The sequence below is a fragment of the Motacilla alba genome, chromosome 26 (genome assembly GCF_015832195.1).
Source record: "Motacilla alba alba isolate MOTALB_02 chromosome 26, Motacilla_alba_V1.0_pri, whole genome shotgun sequence".
NCBI lineage: Eukaryota > Metazoa > Chordata > Aves > Passeriformes > Motacillidae > Motacilla > Motacilla alba.
The window spans coordinates 1,760,671-1,779,061 of NC_052041.1; the positions used below are offsets into that span (position 1 = coordinate 1,760,671).

General features: G+C 57.8%; 1 protein-coding gene across 3 annotated transcripts; it reads left to right on the forward strand.

Moving 5' to 3' along the window:
* The first annotated feature begins 275 nt into the window (after positions 1-275).
* On the forward strand, positions 276-15,823 carry STRIP1 (striatin interacting protein 1). 3 transcript variants are annotated; one of them, XM_038162526.1, is made up of 21 exons: positions 276-455; positions 2,604-2,673; positions 2,941-3,015; positions 4,117-4,251; positions 5,640-5,760; positions 6,052-6,120; positions 6,494-6,600; positions 6,997-7,124; positions 8,017-8,199; positions 8,283-8,500; positions 8,771-8,836; positions 9,030-9,093; positions 10,031-10,102; positions 10,558-10,632; positions 10,798-10,895; positions 11,415-11,541; positions 11,635-11,735; positions 11,957-12,023; positions 12,748-12,852; positions 12,989-13,193; positions 15,125-15,823. In XM_038162526.1, exons 1-21 carry the CDS (start codon positions 405-407, stop codon positions 15,370-15,372), a joined length of 2,385 nt encoding a protein of 794 aa, XP_038018454.1. In that variant the 5' UTR covers positions 276-404; the 3' UTR covers positions 15,373-15,823. The 3 variants fall into 3 exon arrangements, with proteins under 3 accessions (XP_038018454.1, XP_038018452.1, XP_038018453.1); XM_038162524.1 differs by lacking the exon at positions 276-455 and adding an exon at positions 466-627; XM_038162525.1 differs by lacking the exon at positions 276-455 and adding an exon at positions 692-2,523.
* The last annotated feature ends 2,568 nt before the right edge of the window (positions 15,824-18,391 follow it).

Genomic DNA, 18,391 nt, shown 5'->3' on the forward strand with positions numbered 1-18,391 from the left:
CCCCCAGCCCCCTCACTGGAGCATTCCTTTGTTCCAGGCCCCTCAGTTTGGGGTCTGAGCCCCCCAGCCCCCTCACTGGAGCATTCCTTTGTTCCAGGCCCCTCAGAGTGGGATCTGCCTGTTCCTGCCACTCCCAACATGGCGGCCTCCAGCGCCCGGGCCCGCCCCAGGGCGAGGCGGAAGTGCCACACCCAGCATGGCCGCGCCCCAGGCCGCGCCGCACCCAAGATGGCCGCGCGGGGGCGGAGCCCGCCGCCCGGCCGTGTGTCGCGCCGTCCGCGGCCGCCGGGGGCGGGCAGTGCCGGCCGTGACGCGGCCGCCACGGCGGAGCGGCGGGCCCCGCGGGCGCGAGCTGCATCCCACCCACCGGGGACACCGGCGCTCCCCCAGGTGCCACTCCCAACATGGCGGCGGCGCTGCCCCGGCTCTCCCTGCCGCTCCCGCGAGAGGAGGGGGTGAGTCCTCGCGAGAGCTCGGCGCGGCGGAGCGGCCGACATGGAGCCGAGTGGCGGCCCCGGGCCGGGCCCCGTCCCGGTCCCGGTCCCGGGGAACAACAAGGGCCGCGGTGGGGCGGCCGCGCCCGGGAGGGGCCGCGACTTGGCCCGGCCGCCGCGCAAGGACTCCGAGGTCAGCGCCGCCGCCGGGAGCGGGGCGGCCTTCCCGGGCGGGGCGGGCCGCGCCGGGCCTCGTCCAGGGCCTGCCCGTGGGCGCCGGTGCCCGGGGGCGGTGCCGGTGTCCGGTCGGTGTCGGTGCCCGCAGTGCCGGTGCCCGGGGGTGCCAGTGTCCGGCTCTTCCAGCCCTGCTTGGGCACCGCCTTCCCCGGGACCAGCCCAGGGCCGGCTCGGCCGCTGGCTCCGGTGCTCCATTGCTGGTCCCAGGGCCCGTCCCGGACCGGCCGCTCCCTCGGTACCGGTTCCCTGGCGCAGTGGCCCCTGGCTGTGGAGCCGAGAGGCCTCTCCCTGCCCGGCCTGCTCGGCCCGGGGGCTGCCCGGAGCCTGCCTGGTCTCGGTCGGTGCCGATTTCCCCTTCATCTCTCCATCCCTTCCCCAGCTCCGGGCCGCTGGGACCGGGCCGGGCCGGGAGGATGGATCGGTCGGCCGGTCCTAAACGGGAGTGACAGGGCTGGCCCGGGGGTCTCCAGCCCATCCGGGGGTTTTCTCGGTGTTGCCGCTCGGTACCAGCCCGGGGTGCGGTGCCGGGTCCCGCTGCCGTGCTCGGACCAGGGATGGTTCCGGCAAGAGGTGACCAACCCCCTCAGGGACAGCCCACGGTGCTGGGGTCACCCCGAGCCTTGGGGTCGGAGGGTTGTGTGGAGCTGAGGTATCCCGAGGCTTTTCCAAAGCATTTCATTCCTGGCCCCAGCGCCGTTCTCTCCCACGGCTTCCTCAGAAAGGTCCCTGGAATGCCAGGGGAGGGATGTGAGGGGGAATCTTGGAGAACCTGAGGTGGTTGGATCTTCCCCGATCTCAGACTCCTGGAATTCGGGATTGTTCTGATGTGGATCTGCCTCTCTGTTAGGAGTGGGAGCCCCCAAATTTAGCAGATTGCTTGGGGATTCATTCAGGGGTGGGTGCCCCAGAATTTGTGTGGGTTTGCTCCTTTCTCAGGAATATGTGCCCCAAAATTTGGGATGGTTCTGCTGTGGCTATGCTCCTTGCTCAGGGCTGGGTGTCCTGAGAGGGTTCTGGTGTGGGTCTGCCCTGTGCTCAGGTGTATGTGGGTCCCAAAATGCTGCTCAGGGTCTGCTCCTCACTCAGAAGTGAGTGCCCCAAAATTTGGGAGAGTTGTGGTGTGGATCTGCCCCTCAGTCAGGAGTGGGAGTCCCATAATTCAGGAGAATTCTGCTCAGGGTCTGCCTCTCACTCAGGAGCGGGTGCCCCAAAATTTGGGATGGTTCTTGTATGGGTTTGCCCCTCTTTGGGATGGCTCTTGTATGGTTTGCCCCTCACTCAGGAGTGGGTGAGAATTCTGCTCTGGATCCTCGCCATGCTCAGGAGTGAGAACCTCATAATTCAGGAGAGTTCTGGTGTGGATTTGCCCTGTGCTCAGGATGCTGAAATTTGTGAGAGTCTTGCTGTGCACCTGCCCCACTCAGGGCTGGTGCCCTGAAATGCTGTGGGTCAATGTTCTTGGCTTCTGTAAAGGGAGCTGATGGTATTTTGTGCTCTAAAGGTTCTCCTGGCTGTTTTTGCAGTCTCTCCAAAGCTGTTTGAAGTTGTTTCATCCTCACTAATCCCATCTGCTGGGACAGCACAGGGGGATAGCCCAAATTTTCCCAATTTTGTGTGAAATGGGTGAGCTCTAAGAGCTGCTTGATCTCAGAGAACCCTGTCCCTGTGTCCTGCTGTGTTTGTTGTGCTTTGGGGGCTCCCCCCGTGCTTTGGGGGTGCTGCAGTGGATGCAGCACAGCCCGTGGGGACGCAGGAGGTGGGCTGGAGTTGCCTCGGTAACGTTTGTGCTGCTGCAGGAATGTTTCTGGTCCCTAAACCAGGAAGATCAGCCCTGGATTTGCAGGAGGATGAGGTGAATTGCGAGTGTGTTCAGGGGTTTAGGTTTTCCTGAAATATGCTGTCATGGAACTGATTTTCCCCCCGTGTTTTCAGGGCTATTCGGAGTCACCAGACCTGGAGTTTGAATACGCAGACACGGATAAATGGACAGCAGAGCTGTCAGGTAAGGAATTCTTCTGTGATGCATCAATTAATCAACCATCATTTCCTCTCCTGGTAGAATTAAAAGAGCTCTGTCAATTGCAGTATCATTTTATTATTGTATTTAAATGCTGTGTTGATATTAAAAGGGACAGGGTATGTGTAGTTCATATTTTTTGCCTTACCCTGGGTGGGGTTTTATTGCATTTTGATATTTTGCTAAAACCGCAGTTCCCGGGGCTGAGTTGCAGCTCGGTGCAGGTTTTTGGAGCTTCTCCTCTTTTGGCAGAGCTGTACAGCTACACAGAGGGGCCAGAGTTCCTGCTCAACCGAAAATGCTTCGAGGAGGACTTCAGGGTCCACAGTAAGCTGGATCTTTTTCTGGATTCCTCTGCCCTGGGGGGGACAGACATTTCTCTTCCTGGAGAAGGGGAGCCTGATGTCAGAGCTTACTGGGCTCTGCAGCTACTCCCAAGGGGCAGCTTCAATCTCTGCTCCCTGTGACAGGAACAGGACCCAAGGGCATGGCTGGGGCTGTGTCAGGGGTGGGTCAGGCTGGAGATCAGGGAAAGGTTCTTCCCCCAGAGGGTGCTGGCAGTGCCCAGGCTCCCCAGGGAATGGGCACAGCCCCGAGGCTGCCAGAGCTCCAGGGGTGTTCAGACAGCGCTCTCAGTGACCCACTGAGAGATTTCGGGGTGTCCAGGTGTTGGCCTCTATGATCCTTGTGGGTCCCGTGCAGCTCAGGCCATTCCATGATGCCACGACTGCTCTAATCCCCTGCTGGACAGCAGGAGCCATCCCTCAGCCCTCTCTCATCCCGGGAGCCCCTCTCCTGGTGTTCCCTGGCTCTGCTGTGCCCGGCTGAGGCTGTGCCCAGAGCCCTGCTGTGCCCGGCTGAGGCTGTTCCCAGAGCCCTGCTGTGCCCAGAGCCCTGCTGTGCCCGGCTGAGGCTGTGCCCAGAGCCCTGCTGTGGTTTGCAGTTCCCTGGCTCTGCTGAGGCTGTGCCCAGAGCCCTGCTGTGCCCGGCTGAGGCTGTTCCCAGAGCCCTGCTGTGGTTTGCAGTCCCGTGGCTCTGCTGAGGCTGTTCCCAGAGCCCTGCTGTGGTGTGCAGTTCCCTGGCTCTGCTGTGCCCAGAGCCCTGCTGTGGTGTGCAGTTCCATGGCTCTGCTGTGGTTTGCAGTTCCCTGGCTCTGCTGAGGCTGCGCCCAGAGCCCTGCTGTGGTTTGCAGTGCCCAGAGCCCTGCTGTGATTTGCAGTTCCCTGGCTCTGCTGTGCCCAGAGCCCTGCTGTGGTGTGCAGTTCCATGGCTCTGCTGTGGTTTGCAGTTCCCTGGCTCTGCTGTGCCCAGAGCCCTGCTGTGGTTTGCAGTGCCCAGAGCCCTGCTGTGGTTTGCAGTGCCCAGAGCCCTGCTGTGGTGTGCAGTTCCCTGGCTCTGCTGTGCCCAGAGCCCTGCTGTGCTTTGCAGTGCGGGACAAGAGGTGGCCGGAGCTGGAGCGGACGCAGCACCGCACGCACGCCATGCGCCTGCTGGACGGGCTGGAGGTGACGGCGCGCGAGAAGCGGCTGCGCGTGGCACGCGCCATCCTCTACGTGGCACAAGGTGACACCGGCCCCTGCCCCTGGCTCGCCCTGCTAGCGCAGTGAAATGGGTTATATTGTAATGTATATATTGTATATATTGTGCAACAGAGTTGTGCAATTCGATAGACAATTTTGTGTGTTGTATTGTATATGTTAACTGTTCTACATATAGTGTCTGTTTAAATATGTATTATAGAACTCCTTTATCAAGTTTTTATATATGTATAAGATATAAGATAATAAGATATATATATAAGATATAAGATATATGGACAGTAGAGATAGATAAGATATATATAATATATATTTAAGATACATATATAAGTTATATATATGAAAGATATAAGGTATCTTTTAAATATATAAGATATAAGATATAAATATAAATCTTTATATACAAATCTTCATATATCTTAAAAATGCTTAATACATTGCATATAGTATATATACTATATAATACAATACGTGATACAGAGTTTTGTATTATATATAGTGTAATGTATATTGTATTATGATATGTATTGTAGATTCTATTGGAGTATGTGTTACATATAGAATACCTATTATAATTATATGTACCTACTCTATATATGAGACATTGTACAGTATAATTTCATATCTATAATATATACATATATATAATTATAATATGTACACTATATTTAATATTTTTATGTATGTACTATATATATGAGACAGAACACAATATAATCTCTTATATAATATATACATAAAAATATATATGCTATATGTGGCATTTTTATGTACATGCTATATGTGAGACAAAGTACAATATAATCTCATATGTATAGTATGTACATAAAAGTATTTAATTATAATATGTATACTACATGTAATGCATAATACAATATAATCTACAGTACATATTATATATAGTATACTGTATATTGTTTATTATATATTACATGTTATATCTTACATATAATGCATGGTGTATTTAATATATTAAATGCTGTATGTATTTAATATATATTATATGTATTATATTATTCACACTATATATATTATACACAATATGCTATATGTATATTGTATGTAATATATCAGTATATACTATAATGAACATACAGTATTCACATGATACGATAATTGCTAATTATTTTAATGTGTGATATTTAGAAGAATTTTCGTTCCCTGTGGATTCCATTCCACCTGGGATGTCTGGAACAAAGCTGAATCTCATGGGACCAGATAGTTTAGAGCAGTTTGGCCCAAAATTTGGCTGATTTCCCCGTGTCATCCCAGTTCTGCAGAGCTGGACTGCGTTACCCACAGAGGGCAGTTCCACGCTCTGCACCCCAGTTTCCCCCGGTCCCGAGGGTGTGTTTTCCACGCGAGTGCTGTGGGAGGGCCCGTGGGGCTGGCATCAGCAGGGTCTCCTCGCAGGCACCTTCGGGGAGTGCAGCTCCGAGGCCGAGGTCCAGGCTTGGATGAGGTACAACATCTTCCTCCTGCTGGAAGTGGGAACCTTCAACGCCTTGGTGGAGCTGCTCAACATGGAGATTGAGTGAGTACTGGGAGAAAACACTTCTGGAGTGGCTCTGGAATTCACCAGAGTGACTCCCGATGTCCTGGGTGGATGTGTAATGTAGGATTACACCTGATTTCTCCTGAAATTCCCGATGAGTCAAAGTGCCTGGCAGCAAACAGGCAGCTCTGCTCCTCCTCACGTGGCTCTGCTGGGAACGGGGAGTTCATGGCAGCAGTGTCTGTCTCAGGGTTGGGAGCTGGCACGCGGGGTGCCCGTGGCAGAGTCTGAATTCCCCCAAATTCTCTCTGAGCTGTTCTCCTTCCGCAGCAACAGCGCAGCCTGTTCCAGTGCCGTGAGGAAACCGGCCATTTCCCTGGCTGACAGCACCGACCTCAGGTATGGAGTGGGGATGGGGGGACCAGGAGGGGCTCCAGGGTTTTCTGGGGGCTTTGGGGGCTGAGGCAAGCACTGGAAGGGGCCCCAGAGCTGTCCCAGCTCTGAGAATTTCTGCAGGTGTCCATCATACTCAGCCTGCACAGCAGGAATGGGACTGATTTGGGATATGAAAGCAGTAGGATTTGGGAAGGCAGATTTTTTCCTGTTTGGACTTGTAGAAACTTTTCCCCCCAGTGCCTGTGTGCTGGTTTAGAGCAGGTACATGAATTGTGGATGTGGTCTGGCTTGCTCCAGCTTCTCCCTGAGCCCTGGGTGCTGGCAGTGGTTCCTTAACTTATCCCTGGCAGGGATTCAACTGCCCTGGTTTTTGCAGGGTGCTGCTGAACATCATGTACCTGATTGTGGAGACTGTGCGCCAGGAGGCCGAGGGGGACAAGCCTGAGTGGAAGAGCATGAGGCAAACCTTCCGAGCAGAGCTGGGTGAGCACCAGGAGCTGGCTAGAGCTGCCAGGGCTGGAGACAGTGACATGGCGTTTGGCTCTAGGAGTTGGGTAATGGCGACTGGCAGCACTGGGTTGGTTTCTGCTCAACTTGTGGGGCAGAGGGAGGTGAGCCAAGGAAGCCATCCAGCCTTTTCTGCTGCTGGGTGCTCTCTCCCTGGGAAAAAACCGGAATATTCGAGCTGTTATTTCCTCTTAAATGTAGAGGTAAGAAATTATGGTGTTTATGAGGCCTTGGAAGGGGAGAGGGAGCTGTCCGGGGTGAGGTGAGGATCTTGGAGCTAATGGGGAGGAGGGTGCAGGAACTGGTGATACTGGTGATCAGGGTGAGGCCAGGCATGAGGAATTCCTGGCTGATGGTGCTGTGTGGTTCCAGGAGCCCCCCTGTACAACAACGAGCCCTTCTCTGTCATGCTCTTTGGGATGGTGACCAAATTCTGCAGTGGCCACGCTCCACACTTCCCCATGAAGAAGGTGCTGCTTCTGCTCTGGAAGACTGTGCTGGTAAGGAGAGGCCACGGGGTGTCTGGTTTGGTACTTGGCAGAGGAGGGAATTCTGCTCTCAGAGTTGGCTGTAACTACTCCATCCTCTTTTTCTGGTGTTCAGTTTTCCTTAAACCCAATCCCAGGTTTTCCTCCACAGGGAAGCATTGGATGGTGGTGTCTGGAGCTGGATACTAAGGATAGACCCAAAGCAAGGTCCCTGGCTGGGGAAGGGAAAGCTCTGAACAATTGTTCAGAGAGAGCCTGGACATCCTCCTGTCCCTCCTGCCTCTCTCAATGACAAGAGAAGCACAGGCCAGGCAGCTCCTGTTTGAAACTGGGGAAGGATTTGGGCTCCTCAGGACAAGAGAGCCTTCAAGGGGCTGGAGTGTGTCCAGGGAGGGGAACGTCACTGGGGAAGGGTCTGGAGTGGCTGAGGGAGAAATGTCATTGGGGGGGCTCTCAGCCTAGAGGAAAGGAGGCTCAGGAGGGACCTTTTGGCTCTGCACAGCTCCCTAACAGGAGGGGACAGCCAGGTGGGAGTCAGGCTCTGCTCCCAGGGAACAGGGACAGGACGAGAGAAAATGACATCAAGCTGTGCCAGTGGAGGTTTAGGTTGGATATTGGGAATTTTTTTCATCAGAAGAGTAGTCAGGCATTGGCACAGGCTGCCCAGGACAATGTTGGAGTCACCATCCCCAGGAGGATTTAAAGGACACAGATGTGGCACCTGGTGACATGGATTACTGGTGGCCTTGGCAGTGCTGTGGGAGCAGTTGGACTCGATGATCCCAGAGGGCTTTTCTAACCCGCACGATTCTGTGGTTCTGCCAAGTGGGTTTGGAAGGGGCAGGTGTGGCTGTCCCTGGAGCCCCCCTGTGCCATGCTCAGCATGCTGTGGTGTCCCTTGCAGTGCACCCTGGGAGGGTTTGAGGAGCTGCAGAGCATGAAGGCAGAGAAGAGGGAGATGCTGGGCCTGCCCCCGCTGCCCGAGGACAGCATCCAGGTGATCCGCAACATGCGGGCGGCCTCCCCGCCCGCCTCCGCCTCCGACCTCATCGAGCAGCAGCAGAAGCGCGGCCGCAGGGAGCACAAGGTGGGGACAGGGACATTAGGGAGGGCGCTGCCAGGCTCTGGGCTTGTTTTTGGGACGCTCCCTTCCTGCTCTCCCCGCTGCAGGCCCTCATCAAGCAGGATAACCTCGATGCCTTCAATGAGCGGGATCCGTACAAAGCTGATGATTCCCGCGAGGAAGAAGAGGAAAATGATGATGACAACAGCCTGGAGGGAGAGACCTTCCCCCTGGAACGGGATGAAGTGATGCCCCCCCCTACCCAGCACCCCCCCAGTGACCGCATCACCTGCCCCAAAGGGCTGCCCTGGGCCCCCAAGGTCCGGTGAGTCTGGGGTCTCCCTGTTGGGAGAACTGGAGCAGGGTCAGGGAAATGGAGGCTGTTGGATGATGGGAATGTCAGCAGGGATGTAGGGAAGGTGTTTGGGGTGGGGGGGGTCACTTTGATGGCTGTTTTCTTGTGGGGCTGGCTGGGTACCCTTTACCTGAACACGAGGCTGTTCCCTGTGCTTGGGCTGTGCCTTTCCCTGTGCCTGGCTGGGCATCTTCCAGATGCTCCGCAAGGTGTGACTCTTCCCTTGTCCCTTTGCTGCAGGGAGAAGGACATTGAGATGTTCCTGGAATCCAGCCGCAGCAAATTCATCGGCTACACTCTGGGCAGGTGGGTGCAGAGCCAGCCCAGTGCTGCCGTTATGGGGGGCCTGTGGGAGAGGCCAATTTGGGGGCTGCTTTTGTCTCTACGTGGCAGCAGGGAAGGCCTTGGCTGGCTGGTCTGTAGCTTCATCCCTGGGTGGTCTCTGCCCCACCCCTGGGTGCTCAGCCCTGCTCCCAGCCTGGCTCTTTCCCTCCTCCAGTGACACCAACACCGTGGTGGGCTTGCCCAGGCCCATCCATGAGAGCATCCGCACCCTGAAGCTGGTGAGTGAAGGAATTCCTCCAGCCCCTGCTGCTCTATGGGTGCCCCTTGCCCATCTCCCTGCTCCCATCACGGCTCAGGGGGGATTTTCCTGACCATTTTCCCCTTCCTCCACCTAGTGATGGGAGAGCAGCCTTAAGCTTTCATCTCATCCTGGGCTCACAGGCTGTCTGAGCCCCTTCCTTAGGGGGCTCCATCCCTTCTTAGGGGGTTAGGGGGTTTAGGGGGTTCCATCCCTTCCTTAGGGTGCTCCATCCATTCCTTAGGGTGCTCCATCCCTTCTTTAGGGTGCTCCATCCCTTCCTTAGGGGACTCCATCCCTTCTTTAGGGGACTCCATCCCTTCCTTAGGGGACTCCATCCCTGCTTTAGGGGGCTCCATCCCTTCCTTAGGGTGCTCCATCCATTCATTCCTTAGGGGGCTCCATCCCTTCCTTAGGGTGCTCCATCCCTTCCTTAGGGGGTTCCATCCCTTCCTTAGGGTGCTCCATCCCTTCCTTAGGGGGTTCCATCCCTTCCTTAGGGTGCTCCATCCCTTCCTTAGGAGGCTTCATCCCTTCCTTAGGGGGTTCCATCCCTTCCTTAGGGGGTTCCATCCCTTCCTTAGGGTGCTCCATCCATTCATTCCTTAGGGGGTTCCATCCCTTCCTTAGGGGGTTCCATCCCTTCCTTAGGGTGCTCCATCCATTCATTCCTTAGGGGGTTCCATCCCTTCCTTAGGAGGCTCCATCCCTTTTTAAGAGGGTTTTATCCCTCTCTTCATGTCTTCATCCTTTTCCTACTGGCCTTGTCCCAGATCTGAGCCCAGCAGCTCCCACCCTGCACATGTACACAGGTCACCTCTGGGACAGGGAGCTGGGAGGGGTGGAGCAGGGTGGGAGCAGGCTGGGGCTGGGGGCAGCTCTGGGGACCGTGGTGACCCTGCCCTGTCCCCCTGCAGCACAAGTACACGTCCATTGCTGAGGTGCAGGTGCACATGGAAGAGGAGTACCTGCGCTCCCCGCTCTCCGGAGTGAGTGTGGGATGGGATGGGATGGGAGGGGTTGGGATGGGATGGGTTGGGATGGGATGCGATGGGATGGGATGGGATGGGTTGGGATGGGATGGGTTGGGATGGCATGGCATGGCATGGCATGGCATGGCATGGCATGGCATGGCATGGCATGGCATGGCATGGCATGGCATGGCATGGCATGGCATGGGATGCGATGGGATGGGATGGGATGCGATGGGATGGGATGCGATGGGATGGGATGGGATGCGATGGGATGGAGATGCTGGGCTGGGAGCTGGGGGCACTTGGTCCTGCCAGGTTTTTGGCAGGGCTGAGGGGTTTGTTTTGCTGGGAGGGGTTTCTCTGGGGCAGAGGGTGTTGGGGCAGGAGTTGGGGGTGTCCTGCCCTTGGGTTCATACTCCATGGTGCTGGTGGCAGCTCCTGGGATGTTTTCTGGTCTCTCCTGGCACCAGGGGGAAGAGGAAGTGGAGCAAGTCCCTGCAGAGATCCTGTACCAGGGCCTGCTGCCCAGCCTGCCCCAGTACATGGTGAGCTGGGGAGCACTGGGATCTCCTGGATCAGTCCCTTTCCAGTGATGCATCCCAAGTTTTCACCCCCTGGCCTGCCCTGTTCCCCCCTCCTGCAGTGGATAAAGGGCCTGTTGCCAGTCCCTTGCACCTCCCATTCCCCTTCCATCTCTCCCTTCTTCCCAGATTGCTCTGCTGAAGATCCTCCTGGCTGCAGCCCCCACCTCCAAAGCCAAGACAGACTCCATCAACATCCTGGCCGATGTCCTGCCTGAGGAGATGCCGTGAGTGGCTGAGGAGCTGGCTGCGGGTGGGAAGGGAAGGAGGGATGGGAGGGAGCTGGGGGAGGGCCCCGGTGTGGGCTGGAGCTCCTTGGGGGATGTGACCCTGCTCTGCCCTGGATTGTGCCCTGCAGGAGCTGGTGGCCTCCTGCAGCAGGAGCAGTTGGACTCGATGATCTCAGAGGGCTTTTCCAACCTGAGTGATTCTGTGATCCTGCCAAGTGGGTTTGGGAAGGGCAGGTGTAGATGCCCCTGGAGCCCCCCACGCTCAGCATGCTGCGGTCTCCCTTGCAGTGCACCCTGGGAGGGTTTGAGGAATCATGGAATCATGGAATCTTTTGGGTGGGAAGGGACTTTAAAGCTCATCCAGCTCCACCCCCTGCCATTGGCGGGGACACCTTCCACTAGACCAGGTTGGGCTTGGACACTTCCAGGGATGGAGCAGCCACAGCTTCCCTGGACAAGCTGTGTCACCCTGAGAGGGAAGAATTCCTCCTGATACTGTCCCTCTGTGTCCCCCAGGACCACGGTGCTGCAGAGCATGAAGCTGGGCGTGGATGTCAATCGGCACAAGGAGATCATCGTCAAGGCCATCTCTGCCGTGCTGCTGCTCCTGCTCAAACACTTCAAGCTCAACCACATCTACCAGGTGAGGTGGGCCGGGGTCCAGCAGTGCCCAGGGGTCTTTGGGTATGGCAGGACCCCGAGTGGATCCCTGTTCACCCACGTTTCTCCTCCCCAGTTTGAGTACATGGCCCAGCACCTGGTCTTTGCCAACTGCATCCCGCTCATCCTCAAGTTCTTCAACCAGAACATCATGTCCTACATCACTGCCAAGAACAGGTGAGGAGAAGGCTGCCCACCTGCATTCCTGGGGGATGTGGGGAGGGGTCCCTGTTTCTTTGGCCTCTCTGCAATCCCTCCCTGGCAGTGGCTCAGGCTCAGGCAGAGCTGGAAAGTTGCCACCACAGCCCATCTGCAGTGGGTGGGAAGTGGGGCCCGCATTGCCCCCAGGCCAGGGGGGATCTGGGGGAACAGCACGAGCACCCCTCTCCTTCCTGCAGCATCTCCGTGCTGGACTACCCCTACTGTGTTGTGCACGAGCTGCCGGAGCTGACGGCAGAGAGCCTGGTGAGTCCTCCTGCTGTGGCAGTCCTGGCACCTGGGCTGCTGCCCGGGGGAATTTGGGATGCAGGGAGGCAGCAGGGCTCCAGCACCCAGCCCCTGCACCCTCAGCTCTCCTGTGCTCAGCCCTGGGATTTTGGGGAGGGGGGTGGGGATGGCAGGTGTCTGCTGAGCTGGAGCCTGTCCAGAGAAGGGAATGGAGCTGGGGAGGGGCTGGAGCACTAGGAGGGGCTGAGGGAGCTGGGGGGCTCAGCCTGGAGAGAAGGAGGCTCAGGGGGACCTTCTGGCTCTCCATAACTCCCCGGAGCTGGCAATTCAGGTTCTGGTCCCAGGGAACAAGGGGCAGGACAAGAGCAAATGTCCTCAAGCTGTGCCAGGGGAAGTTCAGGTTGGATACTGGAGAGAAATTCTTTGTTGAAAAGGATGGTCAGGCACTGGTACAGGCTGGCCAGGGCAGTGTTGGAGTCACCAGCCCTGGAAGTGTTCAGAAAATGTGTGGGTGTGGATGTGGCACTTGGGGACAGAGATTACTGGTGGCCTTGGCAGTGCTGGGGGAACAGTTGGACTTGATGATCTCAGAGGGCTTTCCCAGTCTTAACAGTTCCATGATTGGAGGACTCCATGCCCACATGCTGTGCTGTCCCCCTGTCCAGTGGCTCCTCAGATCACCCCAGCCTCTCCCCACCCCCACTGCAATCCCTTGCCTGACTCTGCGTCTCCTTCCCCACAGGAAGCTGGAGACAACAACCAGTTCTGCTGGCGGAACCTCTTCTCCTGCATAAACCTCCTGCGCATCCTGAACAAGCTGACCAAGTGGAAGCATTCCCGCACCATGGTGAGGGCTGGGAATGTTCTGGAGCTCAGCTCCTGCACTGGGGATAACTTGGGACAGCCCAGGGCTTGAGCAGGGGAATGGAGGAGGGGTTGGCCCAGGGATCCATCCCAGCTGGGATCTGGGAATGTTCTGGCAGATGCTGGTGGTGTTCAAGTCGGCGCCGATCCTGAAGAGGGCTCTGAAGGTGAAGCAGGCCATGATGCAGCTCTACGTGCTGAAGCTGCTCAAGGTGCAGACCAAGTACCTGGGCAGGCAGTGGAGGAAGAGCAACATGAAAACCATGTCAGCCATCTACCAGAAAGTGCGGCACCGCCTCAACGACGACTGGGCCTACGGCAACGGTACATCCTGGCACCCCTGGCACTGCCAGCCCTCCTGCCCCAGGGTCTGAGGCACCCCTGGCACTGCCAGCCCTCCTGCCCCAGGGTCTGTGGCATCCCTGGCACTGCCAGCCCTCCTGCCCCAGGGTCTGTGGCACCCCTGGCACTGCCAGCCCTCCTGCCCCAGGGTCTGAGGCACCCCTGGCACTGCCAGCCCTCCTGCCCCAGGGTCTGTGGCACCCCTGGCATTGCCAGCCCTCCTGCCCCAGGGTCTGTGGCACCCCTGGCATTGCCAGCCCTCCCGCCCCAGGGTCTGTGGCACCCCTGGCATTGCCAGCCCTCCCGCCCCAGGGTCTGTGGCACCCCTGGCACTGCCAGCCCTCCTGCCCCAGGGTCTGAGGCACCCCTGGCATTGCCAGCCCTCCTGCCCCAGGGTCTGTGGCATCCCTGGCATTGCCAGCCCTCCTGCTCCAGGGTCTGTGCCCCGAGCTCGCCCTTTGCTGCCTGGGGCTTGGGCAGGTGTGTTGGGTTGACCGTGATGGGCCTTGGCTGGTTGAGCTTGACCAGGTGCCCACTGAGCTGCTCTGTCCTTTCCCAGCTGGACAGGGCAGAGCAAATAGCTGGGGAATGACTTGTAGGTTGAAATAAGGTCGTTTAGTACAGCAGGAGCAGAAAAAAAAAATAGGTTTGTTCTCTGCTTCCCATCAGCAAGGGATGTTCAGCCACGTTGGGGAAGCCAGGCTGCAGCACGTGGAGCTGCTGCTCTGGAAGGCACATGCTTTAAATAACAAATGCCTCCTATTCCTCCTCCTTTCCTTGGCTTTTATATCTGATCTGACATCACAGAATCTGGAATATTCCCTTAGCTAGTTTGGGTCAGCTGGAGTGTCCTCTCCCAGGATCTTGCATGTGCTTGACGGGGTGGGAGTGGTGGGGGACAGTGCTGGTGCTGTGCCTGCTCTGCCCAGCAGAGCCAGAATACTGGTGGGTTCCCAAAACCTTCCCAGCTCCCACTGCAGAGCCCAGCACTGGCAGGACTCCTGTGGGAAGATGAATTCCAGCTGAGCCAGACACAGTGCAGCAGGTCTGGGGTGTGGGAGGGATTTTGGGTGGTGACATTGCAGGGATCAGAGCTCTGTCAGGGCTGTCAGGTCTTGGCTAAAAACCCTTTTTGGCCTAAATTGGGCTGGAAGACCAGGTTTGGTGCCTCCCCCAGGGGGTCCGAGTGCCCCAGTGGGGTGTCCCCCTCCCACCATCAGGATGTGGGAACTGGACAGGGTGGCATTGTAGTTTCAGGGGTTTTGTTTTGGCCCAGGAATGTCCTTTGGGGTGTACCAGCATTTCCTGGTGCTGAGGCAAGTGGGGCCAAAGGGAGCCCCCATTCCTGGCTTCATTTTGGTTGTTTCCCAGTGGTGGGGATGCTGGAGGTGGTGGTGGAGCTGGTGGTGGCTCCTGGCTCTGTGCTTTGTTTGAAGCACCTACAAAGGCCTTTCCCGAGTGGGAGGGGGCTGGGAGTGTGTGGGTTGTTGGGAGGAGAGAGAACCAAAGGATATTCCAGACCCTAGGACATCATGCTCAGGATATAAAGTGGGGGGGAGAGGAGGAGTTGGGGGATGTTGGGAGTGATGGTGTTTGTCATCCCGGTCACCATTCCCTGGGATGGGATGGAATGGTTCTCCTGAAGGTGCTGAACACTTGCCTGCTCATGGGAAGTGGGGAATTAATTCCTTGTTTTTCTTTTCCTTGTGCTGCATGGCTTTTGCTTTCTTTATTAAGCGATCTTTATCCAACCCTCCAGTTTTCCAGCTTTTACCCTCCTGATTGTTCCCTGCTCTGGCTGGTGGGGGAATGAGCAAGCAGCTGCATGGGGCTGGGGCTGCGCCACACCGAGGGCTTTGGGCTGGCTGAGGAGTCCCCAGCTGCAGTCTGACCCCTCTCGTCCCTGTTCCCAGACCTGGATGCCCGTCCCTGGGATTTCCAGGCAGAGGAGTGTGCCCTGCGTGCCAGCATCGAGCGCTTCAACTCGCGCCGCTACGACCGTGCCCACGGCAACCCCGACTTCGTGCCCGTGGACAACTGCCTGCAGAGCGTGCTGGGCCAGCGCGTGGAGCTGCCCGAGGATTTCCAGGTCAACTACGACCTCTGGCTGGAGCGGGAGGTCTTCTCCCGGCCCATCTCCTGGGAGGAGCTGCTGCAGTGATGGACGCAGGGAGGCAGGAGGGGTCGCTTGCTGAGCTCGAGGCTGACCTGCTGGCAGGGCAGGGCAGCGAGGTTTGGGGGTCTCTGGGTGGCTGTGCTCTTGTGGTGGGCTTGGGAAGAGGATGGAGCTGAGACCACATCCTGCCCTTCTGCCTCCTTCCAGGCTCATCCCAAAGCTGAGGGTGCCCTGGGGGTTTCTGGTTTGGGGGGGATCTCTGCTTACCCCATGTGATGCTTTCAGAGGCACCGCCCTTCTCGTGCCCCCCAGCCAGGAAGGGGGAGCAGGTGGCAGTGTGGGAGTGGGGTCCTTGGGTGGGACACCAGGCTGGCCCTGCCCAGCCCCTCTGGGGGGTTAGGGGGCCTGTGGGGGCTGAGGGGCTGGGGTGGCCTCCCCTCACCCCACGAGGGGTGCAGGAGCTGTACATATATTATATATATTTGGTGATACCTCTGCCCTGAGCGTGGCTGGGCTCTGTCCGTGTCCCTGTCCCTCCTGCCTGGAGTTGGGATGGGATGAGAGCTCCTCATCTCATGTCCTTGTTCCCACTCTTCCCTCAAAGCTCGGGGGGTACGTGGCCCGTCCCCAGCAGGTTTAGTCTTACCTTGCACCCAGGTCTGAGAACCAGCAGGTCCTCACAGGCTGTCCCTTCTTTCCCCGTCCCATTCCCTGAACCCTCCCGCAGCTCTGTCCGGGGATTTCTGACACCACTGTGGTGTTGCCACTGGGATTTTCTTTGGTGCCTGCTTCCCGCAGAGGATCCTGACACCAAATCCTGCCAGAACTCAGCCTTGCACATTGCCTGGCCTCAGTTTCCCTGGCAGAGGGGCAGCAGCAGCCCTGGGGGATGAAATCCTGGGGGATTCACCCTGGTTTGAGGCAGGGCTTTGCAGACAGCACCAATTCCACCCCATCACCTGCTGGGATTCTGAGCCTGTGGAGCTCCAGGAGTCAATCTAGCCATGGGGATGCTCAGCCCCAGCCCTGGAAGGAGCAAACTCAGCCTTACGAGCCATCAGAGAAGTTCTGTGGGCTCAGCATGGATGGTAGCATCCCTTAATCCGTGCCTGGAGATGTCCCCATCGTGCCCTCTTCCCCCTCAGCCGGGGGTGCCATCGAGCTGGATCCATCTGGAGGCCCAGTGCTGCACCCTGGCCCTAGGGCAGCACGGAGCCAGGGTCTGGATGTGCCTCCAGGAAAGGCACAGAGAAGGAAATGCTGCCCTGGCTGGTTTAATAAAGAGTAAAACTCCTCCAGAAATCCCTGCTCCTCACCCCTGGAGCTGCTCAGGACACTGCAAACCCACCCAGCAAAGCTCCCTCAGCTCCATCAGCACCACTTTGCCCCCCGGTAAATCCCTGAATGCGGTTTAGAGGGAACCACCATGGTGCTGCTGGGCTGGGATGATCCCAGAGGGCTCTTCCAGCCCCAAGGACTGCAGCACTCTGATTGTGGCTGGGGTGTTCAGCAGCCCAAACCTCATCCCTTAGTCCATGTTCCAAGAGAACATCAGGTCCTGGCAAAGCCCAGCTCTCAGTGGGAGACATGGATTTTATCCTCCCCAGGACAGAAGTCTCAAATGGGGATTTCTGGGGCACTTTGGATTTTCTTTCTGCCCTCGTCAAACACAGAGCACTGCTGGATGTGCCCCCAGAGTCCTGCCAGGATGTACCCACCTCTGACACCCACCTGGGTGCCTCCAGCACCATCCTGCCCCCCAAAGCCCATTCCCAGCCCCAGAACAGGCCTGAGGAGCCTGTTGGGAGTCTCCATCCCCAGGCTCCCCGGCTTTATAGGGCTGCTGGAGCCATAATTAACTTATGAAAAATGTGCTTTATTGTTTAGAAATGAATAACCAAATCCCCACCGGTGGGAGGGGTGGGAGATGTCCCGGGTGAGGATGGGCAGCCCTGGGCTGCCTCCCGTGGCACCCACTGTGCCCAGGCTGTGCCCAGGCTGTGCCCAGGCTGCCAGGGCTTGGCTGAAGACCTTGGGCTTTTCCAGGCTGGGCTGGAAGAGCAGGTTTGGTGCCTCCCCGAGGGCATCCAGGTCCCCCACAGGGGTGTCCCCCCACCAGGATGTGGGGCTGGGCCAGGGGGGCATTGCAGATTTTACAGGGACGGGGTTTGGCCCCAGAGCGTCCCTGGGGGTGTGCCAGCATCTCCTGGTGCTGAGGTGAGCAGGGTTGTTCCTGGCTTCAGTTTTGGATGTTTCCTGCAGTGGGGGAGGTCACGGTGGGTGAAGGGGGGGACACAGGACATGCTGGCTCTTGGGGGGACTTGGGGAGCCCCCCTGGGGACCCACAGAGCAGATGAGCTTCCCCCTCATTACTGGCATTGCAGCTACCACCGGTAACATTCAGAATCCTGCAAAATGCAGAACCCCCCCCACCCACATTGCCCATTTGTGCCCCCTACACCCCAGCTGGAGCTCCTGGGGGGTTAAAACTCCTTCCTGAGGGGTAACAGGGTGACCCCTCCCAGGGAAACAGCCTTAATTTGGGGTGCTTTATTGTGCCAGCTTTATTTCCCCTCCAAGAGGGAGCAGAACGAGCTGTGATGCTCTGGGGGGGCTTTGGGGCTCCTTGGCCCTGCCCCAGTAACCCCCAGTGAGCAGCAGCTGTCCCAGTCCAGCCTTCCCAGTATGGGACTGGGAGAGGAAGAGCCCGATTTCTGCCATTGCTGGTTGTGCAGGGCAGGGGGTGAGCGGCCACATTTCAGCTGGGGAGGGGAGAATTGCCCTCAAACCTCTGCTGCCCTGCTGCTCCACACTCCTGTCCTCTGCCCACCCACGGCTGGCAGTGCCCGGCTCGGGCAGGGTGGGGCAAGCACCGGGAATATCCAACGAACCCGGTCCTGAGGGTGCTGGGAGGGCTCGGGAAACTGGGGGAGCCATCTCGGGGTGCCGAGCTGCCAGCGCCAGCCCTGCTGGGGCAGCCTGGGTTTGGGGGCTCCTCTTTCTCCTCCCCACAGCCCCCCTTGGGCTCCTCTCAGCGGGGGTGGGGGCCGCTCGGGGGGTGCAG

Coding starts and splice junctions, on each gene's coding strand:
- STRIP1 (XM_038162524.1), top strand. CDS start 496: ATGGAGCCGAGTGGCGGCCCCGGGCCGGGCCCCGTCCCGGTCCCGGTC. Junction 628..2,603: donor CGCCGCGCAAGGACTCCGAG/GTCAGCGCCGCC, acceptor CCGTGTTTTCAG/GGCTATTCGGAGTCACCAGA. Junction 10,633..10,797: donor CCAGCCTGCCCCAGTACATG/GTGAGCTGGGGA, acceptor CCTTCTTCCCAG/ATTGCTCTGCTGAAGATCCT.